The sequence below is a fragment of the Pygocentrus nattereri genome, chromosome 21 (genome assembly GCF_015220715.1).
Source record: "Pygocentrus nattereri isolate fPygNat1 chromosome 21, fPygNat1.pri, whole genome shotgun sequence".
Lineage (NCBI taxonomy): Eukaryota > Metazoa > Chordata > Actinopteri > Characiformes > Serrasalmidae > Pygocentrus > Pygocentrus nattereri.
In genome coordinates this window covers 32,134,117-32,157,548 of record NC_051231.1, presented here as the reverse complement: position 1 = coordinate 32,157,548, position 23,432 = coordinate 32,134,117, and the positions used below count along the sequence as shown (strand labels likewise).

General features: G+C 41.6%; 1 protein-coding gene across 14 annotated transcripts in view; it reads left to right on the top strand.

The window, feature by feature from the left end:
• The window catches only part of cacna1da (calcium channel, voltage-dependent, L type, alpha 1D subunit, a), a 118,726-nt gene that overhangs the window by 1,621 nt on the left and 93,673 nt on the right, over nt 1-23,432 (top strand). For 11 of the 14 annotated variants that reach the window (XM_037532039.1, XM_037532037.1, XM_037532032.1 and 8 more), the window contains exons 2-3: nt 7,977-8,385; nt 11,585-11,690. In XM_037532039.1, the coding sequence (XP_037387936.1) occupies nt 8,147-8,385; nt 11,585-11,690 (345 nt within the window). In that variant the 5' untranslated portion in view covers nt 7,977-8,146. Of the gene's footprint in view, nt 1-7,976; nt 8,386-11,584; nt 11,691-23,432 lie in introns of those variants that run through there. The other 3 variants (XM_037532036.1, XM_037532033.1, XM_037532030.1) reach the window with 1 other exon arrangement.

Here is a 23,432-nt window from a genome sequence, read left to right as displayed (position 1 = left end):
TAAATGGTGCAGCGGTGAACGTAACTGCTGCACCATTTAAGGTGGAACGGGGAAATTCGAACAAGAAGCCAGCTTCAGCCCGGTGTTCAGTCCGTTCTCCAGTCAGTGTATGCGGTGTAAGCGTGACCGTTGCAGGGGTGCAGCGGAGGGTAGGAGATGGGACCTTTTCTCCCTCGTCTCTTCTCCTGTTTTCCTCTGCTGGGGCCTAGCAGCTCAAGGACTCGGCACCGATTTGAGCAGCTGATTTATTGGACTGACAGCTATGGATGCGCGGCTCTTTTCTCCTTGGGTTTCCGAGCTCTCGTCATGTCGTCCTCTGAAGCCTCTGACAGCGTTTGGTCGAGTGTATTGATGGTGTGACATGTACACTGCGCCCTTTCATTTCAGAGAATAACGCCGTTCCCACCCCCCACCCCCCATCATTGGGTCACACGTTACCTTCTTTGGAGAATCTGCCTCTGAGGAGGCCTTGCTTGTCATTTAGCCTAGGACAGGCCTTCAGTGGGTCACCTGTGCTGGGAATTCAGAGCATCAGCTCATTTATTCGCTTCAGTCTCAGCCTGCATTTGCCAAACACAGCAGAAACGGCTTTATTTCCTCTTTAAGGTTCATATTGTCGAACAAACAGTGGTTGATCACCAGGCTACACTCTTGGCTCTGTAGCAAAGACAGTGGTTCTATAAAGAACCATGCTTTGCATGCTTAAATTGTTCTTTGCGTGGTTAATAGTTCTTCAGACGGATGGAGAATGTGTTGTATGTGGTTCTATATAGCACCGGAAAGGGTTGCAGGCTTCACCCTAACAACATTAGACCGCTTTTTGGTGCTAGAACCAAATACAACACAATCTCCATCAATCTGAGGACAATTTAACCACGCCAAGTGGTTCTTCGATGGTTCTTTGCCTGTTTGGAAACAATGTGTTCTACGGAAATGTGTCACGTTATCTTCGTCGTACTTGACGAGATGAAATTGCTGGAGAACGTTGGTCACGCCGCGGTATGGGAGCCCGAGCTGAAGTTTAATGTAACGCTTTTTGTGGAAGTGTTTCTTCAGAGCCCACTGAGTGCGACGGTTTCATCTAACGTCTACAGAGCGATAAACGTGGACCTTTGCATCTTCGGCAATAATCAACAGTGACTAGTTGAAGCTTCGCCTCACGGGAGAGGAGGGCGTGAAGGGCATACAACGTGGCCCTAGTACGGGTCCAGTACTCTGGACGGTCAGGCACTGATTGTTTAGTTTGTTGTTTTAAAGAGAAGAAATGTTTATGTTGGGCTGTTTTAGGTTAATTTGTGCTTTCATGACTTTCATGTTGAAGAACCTGAGCAGGAATAGAGCAGAGGGCGTTGTAGCTGTTAGTGCTGGGGTTTCTTCTCACCGTGTTTGATGCTGGTTTCAGCAAATTAAACATAAATCTGCATTATGAACCAGAAGTTAGTTTAGCCATACAGCCCCCCCCCCCCCCCCCCCCCAAAAAAAAGCTTGAATACCTTAATCCCAAAATAAAAAACTGAATACCTACTCAACAAATGAATATCCGCGTAGTGGAAGATTCAGGTCCAGCCCTAGAGATATGAAAACTGTTCTACTGAAAGCGGCTGTGAACAGCACCAGCTTTAGAGCACGAACTGCCCTCAGTGTGACGTTTCCAGAGGTGAAATGCTGACACGGTGTCTCTGACTGGGGCTGAAAGATTAATAGTGTTTATATTGAAATCGCAATTTGAAAGAGTGCAGATGTCAGATCCACAAGCTGCTATTATAATTACAGACGACATTATTAACAAGATAAGTGGGAACATTTTGCTTAGTCACACAGAGCCTGTGAAGTGCTTGTAGGTGAGTTAGACCAATCAGAAGGAACCGAACACCCGTGTGCTGTGAAAATGCTAGGGAATTCTTTTAAGCTGCAAGATCCTGAGACTTGAGATATTAAATAATGTATGGCAGCTGCTGAATGTATTAAGTAATAAGTTAATGCATTTTAATCTCATTGTTTAGGAGTAGAATATCTACTGTGAAACTAATGTGTAAGCAAGCATGGGCTCACATGCAGACCCTCGCAGACTGGGGGGATAAACACACGCAGTGCATCTTTTTGTTTTCTTAGGGTTATCAGGGGAACAATCTGCCTTTGAGGGGACCTTCATCCATTTAGCATACGGCAGCCTTCAGTGGGTCACCTGCGCGGCGATGTTAAAGCATCTACTCGTTTAGCAACGAAACCAGCAGATCCAGCAGGAAATCGGGTGCCATCTGTCTCAGTGGCAGACGATATACCTGGTCATCTGGCATATTGGTGGAAATTCTTTTCTTATGACTTTTATGTCAGGACGCCCACTCCCAACGGTCAAGTTTCTGATTTCATACCATCATACCAACCAGATTCTAGCCTTGTCTGATGTTTGTAGATGTAAGCATTAGTGTGTAGGATATATGACGTATTTGAAAGTGAAATGACACGTTGTTCTGTAAGTTTATGATGTATTGTTCAGTTCAGTTTTCACTATTTTGTGTGATGGAATTTATTAAAAATTAGGTCAGTTTTTAAATAGGATATAAAACTGTTAACCTTCAAAAATCTAAAAGAATTATTTAAAATATATATATAAATACGGAACTCTTCTGTGGATACCAAAGCAGTCAGAAAGTTTAATAATGCTGTGATGCAAATTGACTGTGTTGCTCACAGCTAATCTGACTCTCATCACCACCACGTTGGAGTTTCATCACATGCATATTCTCTGTTTGTTTCATAGGCTGTAACACTGGCGCTTGTTAATCCTTCAACAGACAAATCATTCTAATTTAGCACACCTGATTTTGATCTTTCAATCCCTGTGCACAAAGCCATCATAGCAGTTGCTGGAACTTTGGATAAACTTTACAGAATGTAGGCAAGATCAGTCTGTGACGTGGGGCGAAGGGGCGGACGCACATGCTGAGATAAGCGAGATTTATTGAGGGTAAATCCAGGGTCATGGTCAAAACGGTCCAGGTTCATATAGCCAACACGGAGATAATGAGGGTCAAACATGACAAAAGACAACGGTGGCAAGAAGAACAAACACTCCAATCAGTACATGAAAAATACAAACATCCAGCAAAGACCAACGAAAACAAGGGGCAAACACAGGGCTTAAATACACGAGGGCTAAGTAGGGATAACAAGACACAGGTTGAAACAAAGGTGGCAACAATCAGGGGTGGAGTCAGACAACAAGGGGGCTGGACTGAGACACAAAACAAAGAAAGCACGTGGACTAGACCAAAACACAACGCGCACACTTGGACAGGACTGGCCAATCGTGACACAATCGATAAGATCTATAAGAAACTCATAAGATCAATAAGAATCTATAGCACGCTACTTGTTTTTGTACATATACAGGAAAATTACAGTGTCTCACTGATTTTGTGTGCATGTCAAAGGTCGCGCTGTTATAGATCTGGTGTTTGTTTGTCGTCTTGTAATCTAGCTGAGCGTAGCACGGCAAGTTTGTTGTCATTTCCAGCCTGACTGGTTTCGATCAGCTATGACACAATCAAACTCAGTATTGTAGCATTTGAAACTGGAACCGCAAAGCGATGCAGTGAAGCTAAACTCCAACAGTGGGAAGAAAATTTTCATAAATGCTCTCGAGAAGTTGTTCAGTGTGAGTAGAATGAAGCAGAATTTATGCGTGGAGCATGAACAGGTCAGTTATCAGTCCCTTATTGTGAGCTGGGCCTGAAATGTCCCGAGCATTGTATTCCCATAATTGAGACTAGGAATGACTGTCGTAGGATATTTGAGCTCTTTTCTCTGTTGCTTTATTACCATAATGCTGTAGAGTCACGTTGCCAAACAACATGACATGCTGAACAGGCCTATTGTATTGGCTTGTTGACTTTTCCATGTCTTTTGCTGAGGAAGCTCTCATTGTCCATTGTCTCCACTGCTGAAACAGAAATGGTAGAAACTGTTCTTAGAAGAGTGTAATTGGAGGGTCTCTTCCACCAGCAGTGTCAGCGTGGACGGGCTCAGGGGGCTTTCTCAGCGTCCTCACACCCGGCTTGTCTGGACAGTCTCATGCTGCGCTGCCTGTACGGCTGCTGGGTTGGGCTCTTCATACATTTTCCACCGTGAAGTGAAAGCCGACATCCTGGCTGTGTGGGCCTAGACGTTCATCTGCGGACTATGGCCCGACCTAATGTACACTTACACAAATGGTGCTTTTTCAAGGGTTCTTTAATAAAGACAATGGTTCTATATCGCTGCTGTCAGAACAAAACCTTGTATCTCCAGAATCTGAACGCTGCAGGTGAAGGAAAAAACCTGCTTTGCTTTTAATGTAAGTCAATGGAACCAGACGTTTTTACGGGTTATTGTGGTCCATTCATCAAGAAATTGACACACAACGTAAAGGCCAACAGGCTTTTTCACATTAAAATCTGGAAAATGACAAGGTTTTGTTTTGACAGCGGCAATATGGAACCATGAGCAAGGAACCCTGAGCAAGGAACCGAGGAACCCTTTTCGTGAATAAGTGCAGAGTGTGATGTAGATGGTTGTATATAGAACCTTTTTCAAAAGGGTTCAACACAGCACCAAAAAGGGCTCTTCTGTTGTCACAGTGTCAAGCCTGAGTAGAAGAACCTTTTTTAGAACTTATTCAAAAAGGTTCAGTATAGAACCATATAAAACACATTGGCCATCAGTCTGAAGAACCCTTTATTGATGCAAAGAACCCTTTAATGGTTCCATATAGAACCAGTTTCTTTACTAAAGAACCATCTTTTTTAAGTGTGTAACAATAGAAGAACCCTTTTTGGTGCTATCTAGAATCCTATTTAAAAGGGTTCAATAAAGAACAATATAAAACACTGTCCATCAATCTGAAGAACCCTTTATTGATGCAAAGAACCCTTTAATCACACAAGGGCTCTTTGAGTGTTCATGGTTCCCTATAGAACCATGTTTTTTACTAATGAACCCTCAAAGAACCATCTTTTTAAAAAAATGTGTAACAGTAGTAAAAACCATATAAAACACACTCTCCATCAATCTGAAGAACCCTTTATTGATGCAAAGAATGCTTTTTTCCCCATGCACAGGGTTCTTTGAGTGTTCATGGTTCCATATAGAACCGTTTTCCTTAGTAAAGAACCCTTGAAGTACCATGTTTTCTAAGAATGCTTTCACTCAACTTTGCGGAATCTGACATTAAAGGTGTCCTCCCCTGTTTCAGCCTTATCTCTGTCTGTCTGAATCACATGGCCGCTGGTGATGGACAGTAATTTCCTTGTGCTTAGAAAAGAACAGAATCAGTTGATTTGAGCAGGCTTATCATAGAAAGCCGTGGACGGGTGCTTTGACATCTTCTTCTGTTATTTTCAGTGCAGAGAAGCGTGTGTGAAACGCGTGGTGCATATGGATAAAGATAAAGATCAGGTTGAAAAACACTGATTGTGTGTATTCCTTTAACAGAACAGCACAGATTTGTTAATAAGAGCAAGCTGGTAAATGACATCCCTTCTGAATCCATTCAGCATAGGGGCAGAAACATTTCCTCCGTTGAGAACAGCCTTCGTAGCAGATGTTGCTGTATTTTCATTAAATTATGCCTTGCACTCTTACATATCGCTGTTGTCGGAAGAAAACCTCGTATCTCCAAAATTATAACTTTACAGGAGAAAGGAAAAACATACTGTAGTTTTAATGCAAGTCAATGGAACCAGACATCTTCCCAAGTCATTTTGGGCCGTTTCTTTCACTCCATTCATCATGAAATTTACACACAATGTAAAGAGCAACAGGTCCTTTGAAATGATGTCAAAAACTGAAAAATGACACAAATGGAGATACAAGGTTTTCTTCCGACAGCAGATATGCTGATCAGCCGTTACATTATGACCACCTCCTTGTTTCTGTGCTCAATGTCCATCTTATCAGCTCCACTTACTGTATAGCTGCACTCTGTAGATCTACAGTTACAGACTGTAGTCCATCTGTTTCTCTGATACTCTGTTACCCTGTTCTTCAGTGGTCAGGACCCCCATGGACCCTCACAGAGCAGGTACTATTGGGGTGGTGGATCACTCCAGCAGCACTGCTGTGTCTGATCCACTCAGACCAGCGCAACACACACTACACACCACCACCACATCAATATTACTGCAGCGCTGAGAATGATCCACCACCCAATAGTAGACAGTGAGCGTAGAAACAAGGAGGTGGTTGTAATGTTGTGGCTGATCAGTGTCTAATCCACATACACGTGAATGATCCCAGATCATCCCAGGTCTGCTGCGTTAAGATGTTATGTGAGGACAGGTCCATGTCTGATTTTATCTTAACGAAGTCTTGAGAATAATATAAATAATTGTTATAATATTGATAGCATTTGTTTCGCAGCCTTTATACACTGAAAATGCAACTTAAATAAAGCAGACAAGCTGCATGACTAACTGTATGAAAAATATGCTAATAAGATCATTAATACTTTTACAGTTAGAGGTAAATATTACTGAAATTACTTTAGTTTGCTTGAAATGACAAAACCTGCGTATAATGAATCAATGTGAATCAAATCAGTGTCACCCAAGCAGCCAGTCCAGTGTGACATCTTTCAAAAAGACCCCAGTCCTGACTGGGCCCTCATCATTCACTCATGCATACGCGGTACCATCTGTGAACTCGGATGCAGCGGAAGACGAGAGAGTGGTTGTATTTTGGATTGGTTTGATGGGTCCCTCCACGTCGATGTTTATTTTTGAGTCTGTACTTGCTGGTAATGAATGCCAACCTTTAGTCCCAAAGATCCCGTGTGTAAATTTTGGCTCGGCACCCACGACGTTGCATAACGTAGTGCAATGGTTAAGGAAATCAGCGCGTAGCCTCTCAGTGCTTTTCCTTGCTTCTCTAGGTTTCTCTCTGTCTCTGTGTATCAAAAATTCAATAATTCAGCATGAAGTTTTGAATAATTCAGCCAGTTGTTCCATAGTCTAGACTGGCTGTCTAAATATGCTCTAAACATCTTATTAATATCAGTGCTTCATAAATGATACACATTGCTTCTTTGAGTACTCCGCAGTCGTGGTGAGCAATATGGCACGAATATAAGATCATGATACTTAAAGAAATGATCGCGATACATGGTGTGTCACAATATTTCCTTTATCTTGGTTTTTGAAAGCTGGAAGAGACGAAAAAGAACCACGTTTTAAAAACACTCTCAAAGCTATGAGTACCAATGATTTGTATTGAACATTTCACATCCTGTGCTGTAAGTTAAACAGGACTGATTATGCTCCCTTTTTAGCGAAGCATGCAGTGAGTGTTCTAGAAATACTGACGATGTTCACGATGCGCTCAGAAAAGCATAAAGTGACATGGTTTGTCAGAATGACAGTAAATATCATCATATCAACAAACCCAACTCTGCAGTCTGTTTTTATATGTGACTTAACTCATTATGTATTTGTATTTAAAAGATATCGAATAGTCAAATCAAGGTATTGGTATTTTAATATTACCCAACCCGAGGCATTACACACTAAACCGTTTCACTGTCCAGTCTGGGAATTTTTCCAGGTTCTATCATCTCAGACCGAACCATAATATTTTGTCATTAATGTAAAAAATGGTGTGCTTACTGTGCAGTTGTGCTTATGTCACTGAATCCCACCGAGGTTAGCAGTTAGAAGTTTGTTACCATGAACATTTCTAAAGTAGCCCACCGTAACGAAGGTCAAACATATCTAACTGCAGCTTCAGCTTCCCACACCTCAGCGTGCGGTGGCTGCAGTGTATTATTTGTGTAGCAGTGCAATAAATCACATTTCATTTTGCAGTGAACATGTTACTTGCTCTAAAAGCTGTTAGTGCAACTTCAGGGAAAAAGGATTGGCTCCCTTGTTCTGTTTTTTTGTGATTGTTATATTTTATGTCTACCTTGCCTTTCACTAAATATCTTTTTCTTTTTCTTTCAGAGGCAAATTATGCCAGCAGCACCAGCGTTCCTGTTTCTGGTGACGTGCCAGGCTGTTGGTAAGACCGATCCGCCCCTGCACCCCCATTCCTGCCCTCGTCTCCGTCCTTCTGCCCTCTCCTCTGGGAGGCCCGTGCTGGTGGATGTTCCGCTCCGGCCCACACCGGCACCATGAGCGCCAACGGCCCTGCACCGCCCACAGCCCCGCCTGCTGCAGTGCCCACCACCCCGGCGGCCCCGCCCCCGTCGACGGTGGTGCCGGTGGGTTCCCTGGCGCAGAAAAAGAGGCAGCAATATGCCAAGAGCAAGAAGCAGGGCAGCTCGGCCAACACTCGGCCGCAGAGAGCCCTTTTCTGCCTCAATCTCAACAATCCTATCCGTCGGGCGTGCATCAGTCTTGTGGAGTGGAAGTATCCTTTACTTATGACCAAAAAGAGAGAAGACGTTCTGGTGGTCTCTGAGGCCTCTTTTACCCACACTGTCAGCAATCAACATGTAATACTTTGCTTTTCGATTCGCCGTCTGTGTTAAAAAGTTAGAGCCGTAACTTTGCAGCACTGCACTGTCATTAGAGCAGACCTTTCATGAACATTGGTATTTAGATAAAGCAGGATAAACACAAGAATACGCTGTTGGTAAATATATCAAAATCAATATTTCTTCTTTTTTTTGGTCATGCTTTATTTGAAGGGTCATCTATGGATGATCTGCAGATACTTAAGTCATTAACAAACTGTCTAGTCATACTCAGTTGATTGTCAACCACATTATGGATAGGGTTAGGTGTAGGAGTAGGTTTTGCCTTCAGGGTAGTGTTAGGTCTAGGATTAGGGTTAGATTTAGTAGAATCTTCCATACTGAACTTCAATGGTTAGATATTGAGTTGAGTGAGCATTAAGATTAGATTAAGTGACCCGCGTTGCTCAAGGGTACCCCAGTCACATGCTGTCGGTTCCGGTCACAAGGCTGGTTCCCTAACCTCCAGTCCACGACTGCCCCCGTCTGCAAAGCATCTACAGTGGACCATCCAAATAAAGGGTCACCTTTTTCCACCGTTCAGAAATGCTAGCTGCCCACTGTATGAACATTTCATAACTGGTAGACCATAAATAGTCTAAGTTTATAATGTTAAAGCGTGTTCAAGTTAAGAACATTCTCTCCTTCTTCTATGAAGAATTTCAGAGGTGCAAGGTTTTGTTATGAGAACAGTGATATTTCTTAGGCTTTTACAGGCAGACACTGATCTCAGATCGGCGCGGTTACTCTGAGAAGGTTAAGAGAAAACTTATATGTGAGAGAGTTGACTGAAGTTTTGAGCACGAAGCCTTCATTTCAACCCCGAGCAGGTATGTGTCTATAAAGCCTAGTTTTGAATAGAGCTTTCCTCTCTGTGGTTTAGCTAGAGGCAAAAGGCACTAAAACCTGACTCAGAGGGATACCAGATCCATACAGAGTCCTGCATGCTTTAATACAAGGAACCAGGACTGAATAGAGCTTGGCGGATTGCAGTTCTCTCCAGGAGCAACCTGTTTAGATCTGGAGTTGATTCAGTTTTGCTGGTTGGAGGAAATGTGATATGAGGTTGGCACTGCTAGTCTATTTAAAGTTGGAACTGTTGAGTTGAGTTCAGGTTGTATAAAGACATCGGCATCCTGGTGAATAAAAGTTTGGACTTGATAAGTAGCTGATAGCCCAGTTTTAAACATATGTCAGATTTAGAGCAGATATCAGTGTTAAAATAGCTTCATCTCCCCAAATAACAGTTCTGGGGTGTTTTCTGTTAGTTTTTTGTGGTTTATAACTAGATACTAATACTGCAATAACAAAGTTCCTGTTTTAGTTAGACTAGAGCAGGGAGTGCGCATGTAGGAGCACAGTATCAGCTGCAATCCTGCAAAAAATAGAGCTTGTAGCAACTACAGACTCAACAAGAAACCCCACTGCAGCATTGATAAACATTTTAAAGTAATTATCGACCTTGATGCATGGAAAATATTTTTGCAAACAATTCAATGCCATCAAATAAGGGACAAACAGTGCATTGTCTATGCTCTATATGCATCTAGCCCTATTGAATAAATATTATATGCAATGCATTACTTCTCCAAAACTGGGATTAAGAGCTGATATAAATTGATTTAGACTCAAATAACATCCAGCTGAGCATCGTTAACCTGTTTACTGAAAGACCAGCTGGGATATCCAGTTAAGGAGAGTCGCCCAGTGAAAGTCACTGTGCTCTTAACACCAGCTGCAGAGCTGAAGACGAGTGACTCATTTTTACTGCTCATCCTGATTGGGTTAGTGTCTGGTGTTTGCCGCTCAAACACAAACAAGCAATACTCCTACATCTCTCTGACCCTCACTGGTATCCTTACTGCCAACTAGTGCACAGGCACCAGATACTGAAGTGAGGTGAAATATGTCATTTTTGACAAGTATTTCCTCCTTAAATAGTTTATTTGCGCAAACCTGAAATAAATAAAAAAATCATTGTAGTCACAAATTTTTCATAGCCTTTATAAAAGCTATGGTGCTACTTTTTTGTCCATTCCGCTTTGTTTGGGGAAAAAACTAAGGATTGTAATTCCGATTGTGTGAGTCTTGAAGTAGCAAGACATTATAGTTATGCTCACATTACAAGCCTCGTTGCTCAAATCCGATTTTTTACTCAAATCTGATCTCTCTGACGCGATGGTTCATCCTTGTTTCAGCGACTCAAATTGGTCATTAATGTGATGAACCGGTGTCCTGAACTGACCCTCATGAGCTCCTCCTACTCAGTAACGTCACGTGACTGAATCACTGCATCATCAGCACAAACTAACGAGCAGAACGAGCTTCGCTGTGAAGATCATTAACTCTGATCAGCTCTCAGCTTCATTACTAGAGCCAGACGGAGGAGAAAAAGGTGAGATGAGCTGCTTTTCCACCGTTTACAGGCTTTAACGTCTGTTCAGCGCTGCTGCCATGGTAACGCTGAATGATGGCGCACGCTCAGTGGGGAAGAAGCACATGAATTCCGATCTGAGCAGCACATTAAAGTCACATGGCCACGGATCGGATACGTATCCGATCTAAGACCACGTATGAAAGTGGCTCAGGTGGGATTTGAAAAGATCAGATTTGTGTCCACACGGCCCTGAAAACACCAGATCTGAGTCACATTAGGGCAGTTGGATTCGTGCCACTTGCCCTGGTAACGTGAACGTAGCCTATATTTTTGCCCTGTCGCCTACCTTTAGTGTACAGTCAGTTAAATGCTACTTGATCATTTGTGTTACTTCCATCCATTTAAAAGGCATGATTATATGTTTATTCTTTCAAGAGCACTGGTAACATTTAATGTTTGTGAAAATACTATGAGCCTGTTAGTGTATATTGTTACAAACAAGCGTTGAGTAGAGGATATTGGAGCCAGCTCAAATATTCAGACGCTAAGTGCATTTGCTTTATTAGATTGGCCTCTATTAGATTTCACTGAGTAATACGCCGTTTGCTTATTGCCTGTTTGTCTTTGAGAATAAATGTTGATACAGATCGCCTCCGTCTTTGAACAGACAATCACGGGCCTGGTATTGTGTGTGTTCCTTAACCATGTGTTCTCAGGCCATTTGATATCTTTATATTAATCGCTATTTTTGCCAATTGCATGGCCTTAGCTGTCTACGTCCCTTTTCCTGAGGATGATTCAAACTCAACCAACCACGACCTGGTAAGTAAACGACTATAACCTTCTGACTCTTTTACCTCTTACCATTTTATGACATTGTCCATAACGTGACCTCTAATTTACCCTCACAGTAGAGATGGAGCTTATGTCAAGTGCTTGGTGGAGGTCAGAGGGCTTCACTTAAGGGACTGGGCTGGTGTTTTATTGGTTTATTGAGCCTAAGCACCTCTTCATGTACATTTTGAATTGCTTTATCGGGCAGTTACATTGGGAGATTATCTGCAGTTTAATTAGCTAAGCTGTAGTTTAATTAAAGTATTGTTTGTGTGAGGAAAAAGATCATATAAGCTGGATGAGCTGAAATAAGCAGTATGAGTAAAGTGGACTCAGGACTAGAAGTGGGCAGTATAGCAATATTCATTGTTATCGTAAGAAATTATGTCACAGTATACAACAGTTAGTTCTGGCCACACATCTGATTGGTTGCGAGGCGTCTAACCGTGCTGTTATTTCACCATAACATCAAAGGTTTTTCACAAACACTATCACTCCACTGAGACGCTATGACTTTGACCGTTGTAGGAGACGCTCTAGCCATTTGAATGTTTTTACCTCTTACTTTGCCACAAACGGAAAACGGACTCTTAAGATCACATTTGACCGACAGCCGATTTGGTCCGACTCTGAAGACGAGACGACACTAAATTCCCAAACTGTCGTCACCACTGAGCAGCTTTTCAGTCGGCAGCTGTGACAGAAGAACAGCTGAACAACCTGGAATCAGCCAGAAATGAACCCAACACCATTCGCCAAACTAAACGGGCTGTAAGAAGCTTCACAGACCGGCTGGAACAAAACAACATTAATATTAATCTTTAAAAAAAGACAACACTGAGCTGAACTTGATATTGTGGCAGTTTTATGGCTCAGTCTGATTTGGTCAGACGCTGAAGATCAGACTCCACGTTTGCTGAATGGTATTGGGTTCATTTCTGGCTGATTGTTCTGTCACAGCTGCCTACTGAAAAGCTTGCTAATCAAGATTATTATCTGCCAAATATTTACATCTACCCTTAGAGTGAAACCAAATATTGATTATTATTACTAATATAATAAATTGTGACGGTTTGGTACCTGGATTAGCTGGTCATGTTATCTAGGCTGTTCAATCCAGGCCTAGTTTTTATGAGTTCTTAATGAGTTCATAAGTTCATATGAACTGGTAAAAAAAACGGTCAATTTTGACTCTTCACTCTTCCATTCAAGTGTGATGTGTGCCAAGATGCTTTTGTGAAAACCAGCTGTGAAGAGCCCCTTAGCTTAATGCTAACTAGCCACTATCATGCTATTTATTGGATTTTGTGAACTTTGCTACCTGGATTAGTTGAGTAATATAATAATAATAGTAATAATAATAATAAGCTAATAATAAATTTTATTTATGTAGCCCTTTTAATGCCGGTGGCAGCTCACAGTGTTTTACAGACATGTGGTAAAACATAGTTACTCAAGAAATCATGAGTATTTATTTAGTATCAGAAGAAACTGAAACAGATCAAATTAGAAGATAAGCACCACGAGGTGTAGAGTTTTAATTAAATGCTGAGTTAAAGAGAGACGTTATTAGATGCTTCTTAAAAGTGAGCCCTGAACGTGACTGTCTAATAAACGGTGGGACTGAGTTCTGCAGTTCAGAAGCAGAAGAGCTGAGTGAGGCCTGTGCTCTACTCTACCTAATGGTTGTGTCAGAGTGACTTGATACAGATCCTGCTCCGATCTCTTGTCCCATCACCGAGGGCTGTCCTGTGCTGCAAGATGACATCAGATTTCATGTTGCGTCTAATGTCCTCTGTCTTTTAAGAATGCATCTGATCTGGTTTTTCACTGCCTCCTTCGCTCGTTGTCTTGAATAGCTGTGATTATGTGGGTCCGCTGTGGTATATTTAGAGTAGTGCTTCTGTGTGTGTGGATGGTGGCTGTGCAGCAGGCCTGATGAATCGGGGGTGATGTGGTGTGCGTCTCTCTGCTCCTTGGCTGAGCGTGGAGATGAATTCGAGGCGAGACGAGACAGCTGTTCAATCTCACGTTGGGATGGGGCTCAGCACCCGTGGCTAATGAGCAGTGAATAGCTCTCGAGTGCACGGATACAGTTCAATTTAGGCACTTCCAACTCTGGAGCTTAAAGAACGGGTTATCAGCAGAGAAAGACGCAAAGCACTTACATGTATGAATATTTGGAGCCTGTCACAAAGGCTGTTCAGTGATAGGCTGCTGTGAAGGTTGGCCAGTTGCCTCTCCTGTTCTTTTTGTCTCTGATGAACGTCTGTACGCATTACTTTTGAAATAGTTTATACCCGTTAGCTGTTTTTCCATTTTTAGTAGACTTACTTCCACTTAACACATAATTAACAGTAGGCATACACTGATATGGGAATTGGGCTGGTGCCTATATTCCATATTTTTCATTTACATATTTGCTAATGGTACCGATAAAGTGCATTGGAGCAGCGATTACCTGATAACTGTGCAGTGGTGTGGCCTCCAGGACTGGATTCTGATGAATAATTAATGAATGAATCCATCTTTAAATGATTTCCATAAAGTTCAGTTATTACAGCATGACGATCTTGAGGTTCTCCTCTGCTGCAGCTTTCAAGCCTTCAAAACGTTCGTAGGAAAGAAAAAAAAAACCCTTAAATGAGAATTCCACCATTTTTCTTAACGTCTGCATAAGTCAGTGGTTGAAATGTAAACAGTGTCGTTCAGGGTGGTTTGATGAAATGATTCATTTGTAGAGAAACTTGCTGACTGATTTCTTTACAGTGGTGGTGATAGGAAACGGGTCGCCATGACTACACAAATATAGACATTTTATTTACTATTCAAAACCACCAACGTACACAATTCTTCTTTTTTATATGTAATGATGATGATGGTAAAATAGTGGTACATTTGAGGGGTGGGGGGTGGGGGGTGGAGGGGGGGTTTGGCTACTATTTTGCCTTAGAGCATCCCTAATGTATCCCTCCACCGTGAAGCGATTTGAATAAATTGAAATGTCTCAGACATCAGGTTGAGTATTGATGTAGCTTAGCCTTCAATTCTTCAGACGTCTGGTTCCTATCACTACCATTGTGAACAATTCTGGACTTTTTATATCTGTGTTTTGCAACTACTCTGAATAACTTTGTTAATATCTTAACCAATGAATTATACAGAATTTCTGAAAAGTCTTTGAGGTTTAGTAGCGATCTCAATAAAGTCAAACATATTTACCAGCATCTCTTCTGCATCCCATGTCTCCCTATGTGTTCAAGGCAATTTCTCCTAAGGAATTTAAGGAGAGTCACCGGTATGCATTTGAGCAATGACATTTTCCTGTGGGATATAATGTGAACTTACAGGAACGGTGAACATGCAGTTGTATGCAAAAGTTTGGATGCCTCTGCTCAAGGTACATTTTGTAGATTCTGAAAATAAGAAACCAAATCCTCTACTACACTCTCAGAAAAAAAGGTATGACACTGTCACTGGGGCAGTTCCTCTCTTGTCATTATGGTGGTACCCTCAGGGGTAGTCAGGGAACATCACTGAACCATAATCCACTGAAATGATCTGTTCTAAGCTGTACTGACTCCACACACCCCGCCTCGCCTCCAGGCTTTTATTCTATTGCTTTGTTTTGAAACATTTGGTTATGAAAAAGGTACAAATACTGATGTACGATTCACAATCAGACCTTAAAACCACTGCTGTACCTTTGAGGGTACACTTGTTTTTACCTTGATGAATGAATCATGTACCTGCATAGTACCTTTATTTCTAACAGTGTAGGAACATATTTATGCACATTTGCAAAATTACTGGAAAAATAAAACATTAAATGTGACCTGTGTAAAAGTTCTGGTGCATTTTCTGTTTTCTGTTTTATTTTTTCCAGTTTGTTAAACTCAGCAAATAAACATAAACAGTGCAGCAAAGGGTGTGTTAACTTGTTTCCCCGTAGAGCACCAGCAAAAGTGTCATTTTCCTGGGGGTATTCAAACTTTTGCATTTGGCTCTTTTCATTGTTAAAGGTGCAGAAGCAACTGTCCATTTGTTTCTATTATAATGATCTCAAATGTGCTTAATATCTCAGTTATCAGTGTGTGTATGAGATCCTTGACCCCCACGGATGCCTGATATGTTCTTTCTGGGTTGTAGTGTGTATGTCTGGGTTGTTGTGTGTATGTTGCGCTATGGGGTGCTACCACAGGTGACCATTTCATCAGAAACTCAGCGTGCTCTGGATCATGCTCTGCCCAGGCAGCCTTCCCCAGGTACACTGACATGGGTCTGTGACTCATAAATATGTAGGAGCTCTCAGGTGTGATGCAGGCCTGAAGGTGTTTTAATTTCAAAGGGGTGTTGGAGAGTGTTGTTTATCAAAGGTCCGCGACATTCAACTGACTTCACTGCTGTCAATAATGTGATATGAATGACTTATATTATTATTATTGACTTATATTTTTCACAGATCTGTGGGCTTGTCAAGTATGTATAAAGCAAATGTACACTATAGGTGTGAAATTTGAAATGAATGCGTTTTTGCTTGTTTTTATTTGCTGATTATATTCTAGACAGTGAGCACAGCTGTAACATTGTGAAGGGCTATGACCACAGTTATGTAACTGAATGTCTTTCTGACATTCCTGTCTGAAAAAGGTAAAAATATCACACAGCTTGAGCTCTGGTTGGTAGATTAAGCCACTGTGGCAAGACGTCTGGTGTGGAAAAACTCAAACACAAGAGTTTTTCTTAATTTGCTGATGTTGGAAAGTAGGCCATGATCACAGCACAGGACGTGACTAACGTTATCTGCCTGTAGATAGCTAATGCTGACTCACTGATTTCTACAGCTTTTAGCAGGGAGTTGGTGTCTCCAGCTACTGCGTGTTCATTAGCATCAAAAATAGATGTGCACGAAAATGGAATAAACTGCACTCTAGTTTTGTAGTAGTGAGGCCTGATAGTGTCCTGTTATAATAAAAGTCTCAGTCCATAAGAAGGAAAGTGAAAAAGATCTCCTTCATATCCCTGTTTCTCCTAGACAGACTGAGATCAGACTGAAAGACAAAAGAAGACTTTTCCTCAAGTCTGATGTTTCTCCTCAGTGAAAGGCTCCAGTAATCCCATGTGTCCGATCACACGTTGTTCTCGGATTTGCCAAGATAATAGCACCCTGCAACTAAACTCTCATCTCTCCTGTGTCTCACATATCTTTTCTATCTAAAGAATTTTAGGAGAATTACCGTTAAGCCTCCTGAGCCATCAAAGAGTGACGTTTGAGCTATGCAGTTTTCCTCTGGGGTTGGCTATTAGATTATTTGCTTGATAAAAGATTCTCAATAGGACATGGCTGTGACTGTCATTATTTGCCAGTATCTGAAAAGCTTTTTGTAGGATGTTAAAGTTGCTGGCTAGCACTAATTTATTACCATCAAACATTTGTTTGGTTAAAATGAATGTGGTGAAGCGGAACAAATTAGGGTTTGGGTTATGTTCTGGTTTCTTAGTTATGAGCATTTTCACGCCTTGGACAGATTCCATAAGGGTAAAAGACTACATTTCCCAGAATACTTTGGGAGATCATGTGACCTCTCAGCTTCCTCTGGATTCGGACTCTGAGACTGACTACACTACCCAGAATACTACAGGGGATCACGTGACTTCTGACAGTTGCAAACCTATCAGCGTTCACAATCCCCTGATTATTGAGTGGTCACCTGTGTTCATGTCACACGTCTTGTGCTAGATAGTATTTAAACCCAAGCTTTAGTAGTCGTCAGTGTGAGCTGTTGTTTAAGATTAGAAATGAGCAGATCAGAGGGACGGTGAAGGTGGAGCAGTTTGGAGATAAAGCCAAACTGCTCCAGGTTTGAGGCCAGGTTGAGATGGTTTGGACATGTGTTGAGGAGGAATAGTGGATATATTGGTCAAAGAATGTTGGAGATGGAGCTGCCGGGTAGAAGGAGAAGAGGTGGACCTCAGAGAAGGTTTATGGATGTAGTGAAGGTGGACATGGAGATGGTTGGTGTGAAAGTAGAGGAGGCAGTGGATAGGGCAAGATGGAGGCAGATGATCTGCTGTGGTGACCCCTAAAGGGAGCAGCCGAAAGAAGAAGAAGTGTGAGGTGTTGTTTCTTTGTAGACTTGCTGAGCGTTGATTCTGATTGTTGCTGATTATCCGACATCTGCCTGTTTTTCTTTTTCCGTTTTTGCTTGCCCCTTTTGTGCTGTCGCTTTGGACTTTGTTTGACGTGTTGTGGAACCTTTGCTTGTCTTTTGACCTCATCTTCTGACCTAGCCCTTTTGTTTTGTCTGCTGATGGTTATCACTGTTGTGATCTCCTTGGGTTTTGACCCGTGCCTGTTATTTGACTACTCTGAAGTCTTACGACAATAAAACCAGGCTTTTCTCTTTTATCCGCACATGTCTGGGTTCTGCTGATTGGTTACAAGCATCAACAGAGTCAGTTTCAGTACAGACATTTAGATTACTCAATTAACTGAAGATATAACTGACATTAGTCCGTTACTGAAATAATAATTTTCTGCAGCTTTGCTTTCTAGCCTGCTGAGTTGGAGAGTTCCAGGTGCAGCACAGTTCCAGAGAGCTGTGAGGTTTCAGGCAGTGAGCTCTGTTGGAGGTGTGTAGGTGTGATGTTCTAGCTGGGCATTGCATGGCAGGTTAGAGTGCAGTCTACTAGGTGACTGTGACATTCATCGTCTTCTACCCTGTTCTATAACAGCGCGTACAAAAAATGAGCCAAAGCGGTTGTTTGACTTATGAACTGAATATATGTAGATATTTATTGCACCTTGGAGAACTGGTGGTGTCAAACTTTAGGGACCTAGACGTCAGACTGTCTTAAGTCACTGCGCACAACATTATTGGTATTAACTCCTTCAAATCCCAGGCTTATTTCATGCTATAATTATTTTTCAGTAACCACTGAATCCCTGACACTGGCTGTCGCTGATTTCAGTGCGAACTGGCTGAGCTGTTCTTAGGTTATTGAAGTGTGTAATACAACTTTGGGCTTGCAGGTGGGCCCTGGCCATTTAAGGGGTTAAGAGATATCAGAAACTGCAATCTGTGCCATTTGGTGGTTGTGAACCATTACATTTTGTTGAAAGACTACACAGTTAGAAATGAAGGTTCTGTGCAGGTTCCCCCAGCAGTGGCTTTAAGGTCTGATCCTGAAGCTTAAATCCGTTTTTCCAGGTGAAAAGTTCGTATTTGTACCTTTTCATAACCGAATGCTTTAAAGTCAGTACAGCTTTGAACACATCATTTCAATGGATTATGGAACAATTATGTTCCCTGACTAAAGGGACTGAGAGTGTAAGATTAATTGTGCTTAATATGATCACGAACTGAAAAAGTGGAAAAATGATCTACTTTAATTTCAGGTTCACTTTAATGCTAACTTAAAATATCACCTATTACTACAGTACTGTGATATGTTGAGGAAATACTGCTGCCCTTCTAAACCTCAGCACTCTACAGTGTGTTTCACAGCTGTGCTTCCTTTGCCAGCAGTGCGGTTATGAATAATGGAAAGTGCTGTTTCAGTGTGTTCTTGCAGGTGTTGCTGTTAAATTTTTCACCGGGCTGTTCGGTGAGACACTGAGTGGCTTAATTCTGTCTGTGACTGCCTGCAGCAGCGAGTGTGTTTCATCTCGTTTCTACAGGACTCCTTTAAGCAGCTGCACACGCAGCTATGTACGGTGTGCTTTTCTATATTTGAACACACTCTAAAGTATGGGAGGGTAACATGACAACATTAAATTGAGATTGTGATAAATTATGTAACAGTGTGCTTTTCTGAACATTTAGAGAACGCTGAACGCCTGCATGCTTTTTTTATGGGAGGACAGAATTAGGCCATAACATTCATAATTTTAGACTGCAGTTTTAAAACGTGGCATCACTGGTGCTTTTTGTCAACTTGTCAAACCTTAGAGAGCCTAAATATTGCAGTACATTAACATGAAAGTGATACATGGAACTTACTGCAGTATTTATGAACAAAAATCACCTGCTGTTACTCTGAGGTACTTTATTTATTTAGATGTAAATATGCAAGATTTAGTTAAATGGCTAATTTCCATTTGCTGTCCCTGTTTACATAAATGTTTAAAAATGTTATTTAAATTAAATTTACTCTTCTTTTAAGGCTCACTTAGGGGTTACGTTTATACATGTGGCAGAGGCTTTTCTGCAGAGCAGCATACAATTTTAATACAGTTCAAATACAGTAACAGATAAAGTTTAGCTTACTCTAGAGCCGGTGTAGTTCTGTCCGTTGATAGTTGAAATATTGGGCTGTGAGTTTGGTCGTCCACAGAGTTTAATCTGAAATGCTTTTAAGCTTAAGGAATGAAATAAAAACAAGATAATAAATAAAAATAGCACCACCGTCCAGATGATTAGGATAGCGTATGTCAGACATTATACGTGAGATCTTTCCACCTTTTCTTAGTCTCATCATTCTGACCAATTTCCTGGCACTGCCGTTCTCACTGCAGATTTGTTTGTGGGCATCTGTTGAAGTTCTTCATTCACTTTATGGAGGAAAGAATGTTTCGAGGCAGTTGTGATTGGCTGAGAGGCGTGTCAATTTTGCAAATGGTCAGTTGAACTCTTGCCGGCTAAACCCCAGCGGTGTTACCCGCCACCTTATACCAGCCAAGTTCTCCTTCTAGTGCGCACGTATTGCTTAATCTATGCTTTTGCATTTCTGTGTAATTACTCTGTATTCAGATTTCATTATGGCAAATCTTTCTGCCTCTTTTTGGACAAATATGTAAACACAGATTTTCTACACTGAAGCTTATTCTGTTGTATGCCACCTCTGTTTCTAATAGAGTCGCTTGTCTACACACACAGACACACACACACACACACACACACACACACACACACACACACACACACACACACACACACACACACACACCTTTTGTCAGACAGACTGATGGCCCGTTAAAAGGTCACTGGTCAGTGGTCTGGTTGAAGGATGCTGCAGGCGGCTGCTGATGCTGCTCGGATCTGTGCCCTTTTCATAGCCAATCGCATCCATACATTTCACAGTTTACACACACACACACACACACACACACACACACACACACACACACACGAATAATATGTGCACAAATGAAATATTGGCCAAGCCTAGTTTATGGATATATTATGAATGTGTGTGTTTTTAAATGTGTATGTGTGTTTGTGTGTTGCATTTATATGTGAGTGCATGCATGTGTTTCTGTGTGTGTGGGCATGTGTGCTTCGCTGTGTGTGTGTGAGAGAGAGAGAGAGAGAGAGAGAGAGAGAGAGCGAGGCTGGCTGTGTCTCCAGACCCCGGTGGGAAGATGGCTGAAGAGTGTATTTAATCACTTAGCTAACTGCTCATTTGCCCCTGACGGCTTGACAGCCCAACGCTCTTTATCTACCACACACACACGCAGAGTATGTTTGTAATGGGTGTGAACACGTCTGTTGTCTTTTCTTTGTTGCATCACACACAGTAATTTTATTGTTTTGCTTTTAGACATGTGCACTGTAAACCGTAATGCACTGAATTCAGTCATAATGCGTGTTTCATTTCCATGTGAATAAAACAGTCACTTTGCTTTTGGCAGTAATTGTGTTGATCAGGGGTGTAACGATTCAGTGTAGTACGGTACGGTGGCGTCTCGGTTCAAAAATAAGCAAAAATGGGGAAAAATCTTACTGTGATATACTAATGTTTCCATTTACAGTTGATTAGAGCAGGTAACTGTCATGAGCTAAAATGCCCTCATGAGGAGAGTGCTTTTCCTCCCTGTTCTTGTTTTAGAGGTAAAAAGGAATTTTTTAGAGGTCTGCCGTCATTGGGCTTGTATGTTTTTTTTTTAATTGTACTTAATGGAATATAATTGGTGTTAATCTGAGAGCTTTATTTGCTCCAGTCTGTTGAATGTGCTCATTTACTTGTGCGTAATGAATTGAGCAGCTCATATTGAACCCTTGTGACAAAAGATGCCCTGATTCCCAAAAGCCATCATGTTAAATATACACGTTTCTTAAATACTTTAAGCAAAATTACTTTTTTTTCTGTGTTCACTGGTTTAAGGAAAATAGCTGGAAGCAAAAGTTTAGCACTCTGCATGGTCAGTACTTAGTAACAGGCCCTTTGTTTGGCAAGCATCACAGTTTATAAATGCTTTTTATAGACAGCTAAGAGTTTTTCAGTGCTTGTTTGGGGGTTTCTCCCCATTCCTACTTGCAGACGTCTTCTAGTTCTGTGAGATTCTTGGGCCGTCTTGCATGCACTGCTTTTTTGAGGTCTATCCGCAGGTCAGGGGACTGTGAGGTCCATGAGAACCTTCAGCTTGTACCTCTTGAGGTAATCCATTGTGGATTTTGAGGTGTTTAAGATCATTGTCCTGTAACAGAAGCTGTCTTCTTTTCAGAGGGTGTGATTTGTTGGTATTTAATTGAATCCATTCTTGCCTATACCAGTGCAATGTTCCCTGTGCCACTGACTGCAGCACAAGCACAAAGCATGATCTGTCTACCCCCATGCTTAACGTTTGGAAAGGTGCTCTTTGCACAAAATTCTGCACCTTTTTTTCTAGATTGTAGCTTTGCTGTTTGCAGCTAAAAAGTTCTATTTTAACTCTGTTGGTCCGCAAGACTTGTTACCAAAATGTTTCAGGCTTGTGTAGATGTTCCTTTGCAAACTCCTGTTGCTGAATGTTATGGTGTGGACACAGGACAGGTTTTCTTGTGATGACTCTTCCATGAAGGTAATGTTTGTGCAGGCGTCATTGCACAGTAGACCAATGCACCACCGCTCCACGGTCTGCAAAATCTTCCTGAAGGTCTCTTGGAGTCAAACGGAAGCCTTAATTTGCCTTTGTACCTACGAGCGCTTCTCTCAGAAAGTGTTCTTGATCATCCAGACCTCAACTTGACCTCCAGCATTCCTGTTATCTGCCATTTCTTAATTACATTACAAACTGAGGAAACGGCTATCTGACAGCGCTTGGCTGTCTCCTTATAGCCTTCTCCCGCTCTGTGGGAATCAGTTATTTAAATTTTCAGAGTGCTCGGCAGCTGCTTGGAGGAGCAGTGAAATTGAAATGATTGTTGGAAAAAGGTTTGAGGAGTCAGAGTATTTATAAAGCTTTGAAACTTTCGTAACAGTGACTGTGAACATGCCGTAGCCCTAACAAGTAAATTAAGGCCTGAGACTTTGGGGAAAGTTATGTGAGAGCTCAGATCTCTTGTGGTGCCCAAACTTTGCATGGTGCTTCTTTTCTGTTTTCACAAGATTATGTCAAAAAGAGAACACACTAATCTTGAGATATATAGATATGTAAATTAATGGAGATTGCATGACCGTATGCTTTTTTCATGTTATCGGTGGATGTAGCTGAAATAGCCAAATCCAGTATTTATATATGGGGTGTCCACATACTTTTGACCATGTAGGTCATATGTATTATCTATGTCAATGTCAATACAATATCATCATCATACCACAGTCAGTGATGTGCAGTAGTGGACGAATGTATTGCGCTCACTGTACTTTTCTAGACAGTGTGCAGCTGCTTGAAATTGCAGCTTGACTGCAGCACTGCAAAATATATGACAGATAAAAATCACAGCGAAAAGGTTTGCGCAGAAGCGTGTGTGTGTGTTTGTGTGTGTTTGTGTCTTTGTCTGTGTCTACTGGTCCATGAAGGATGAA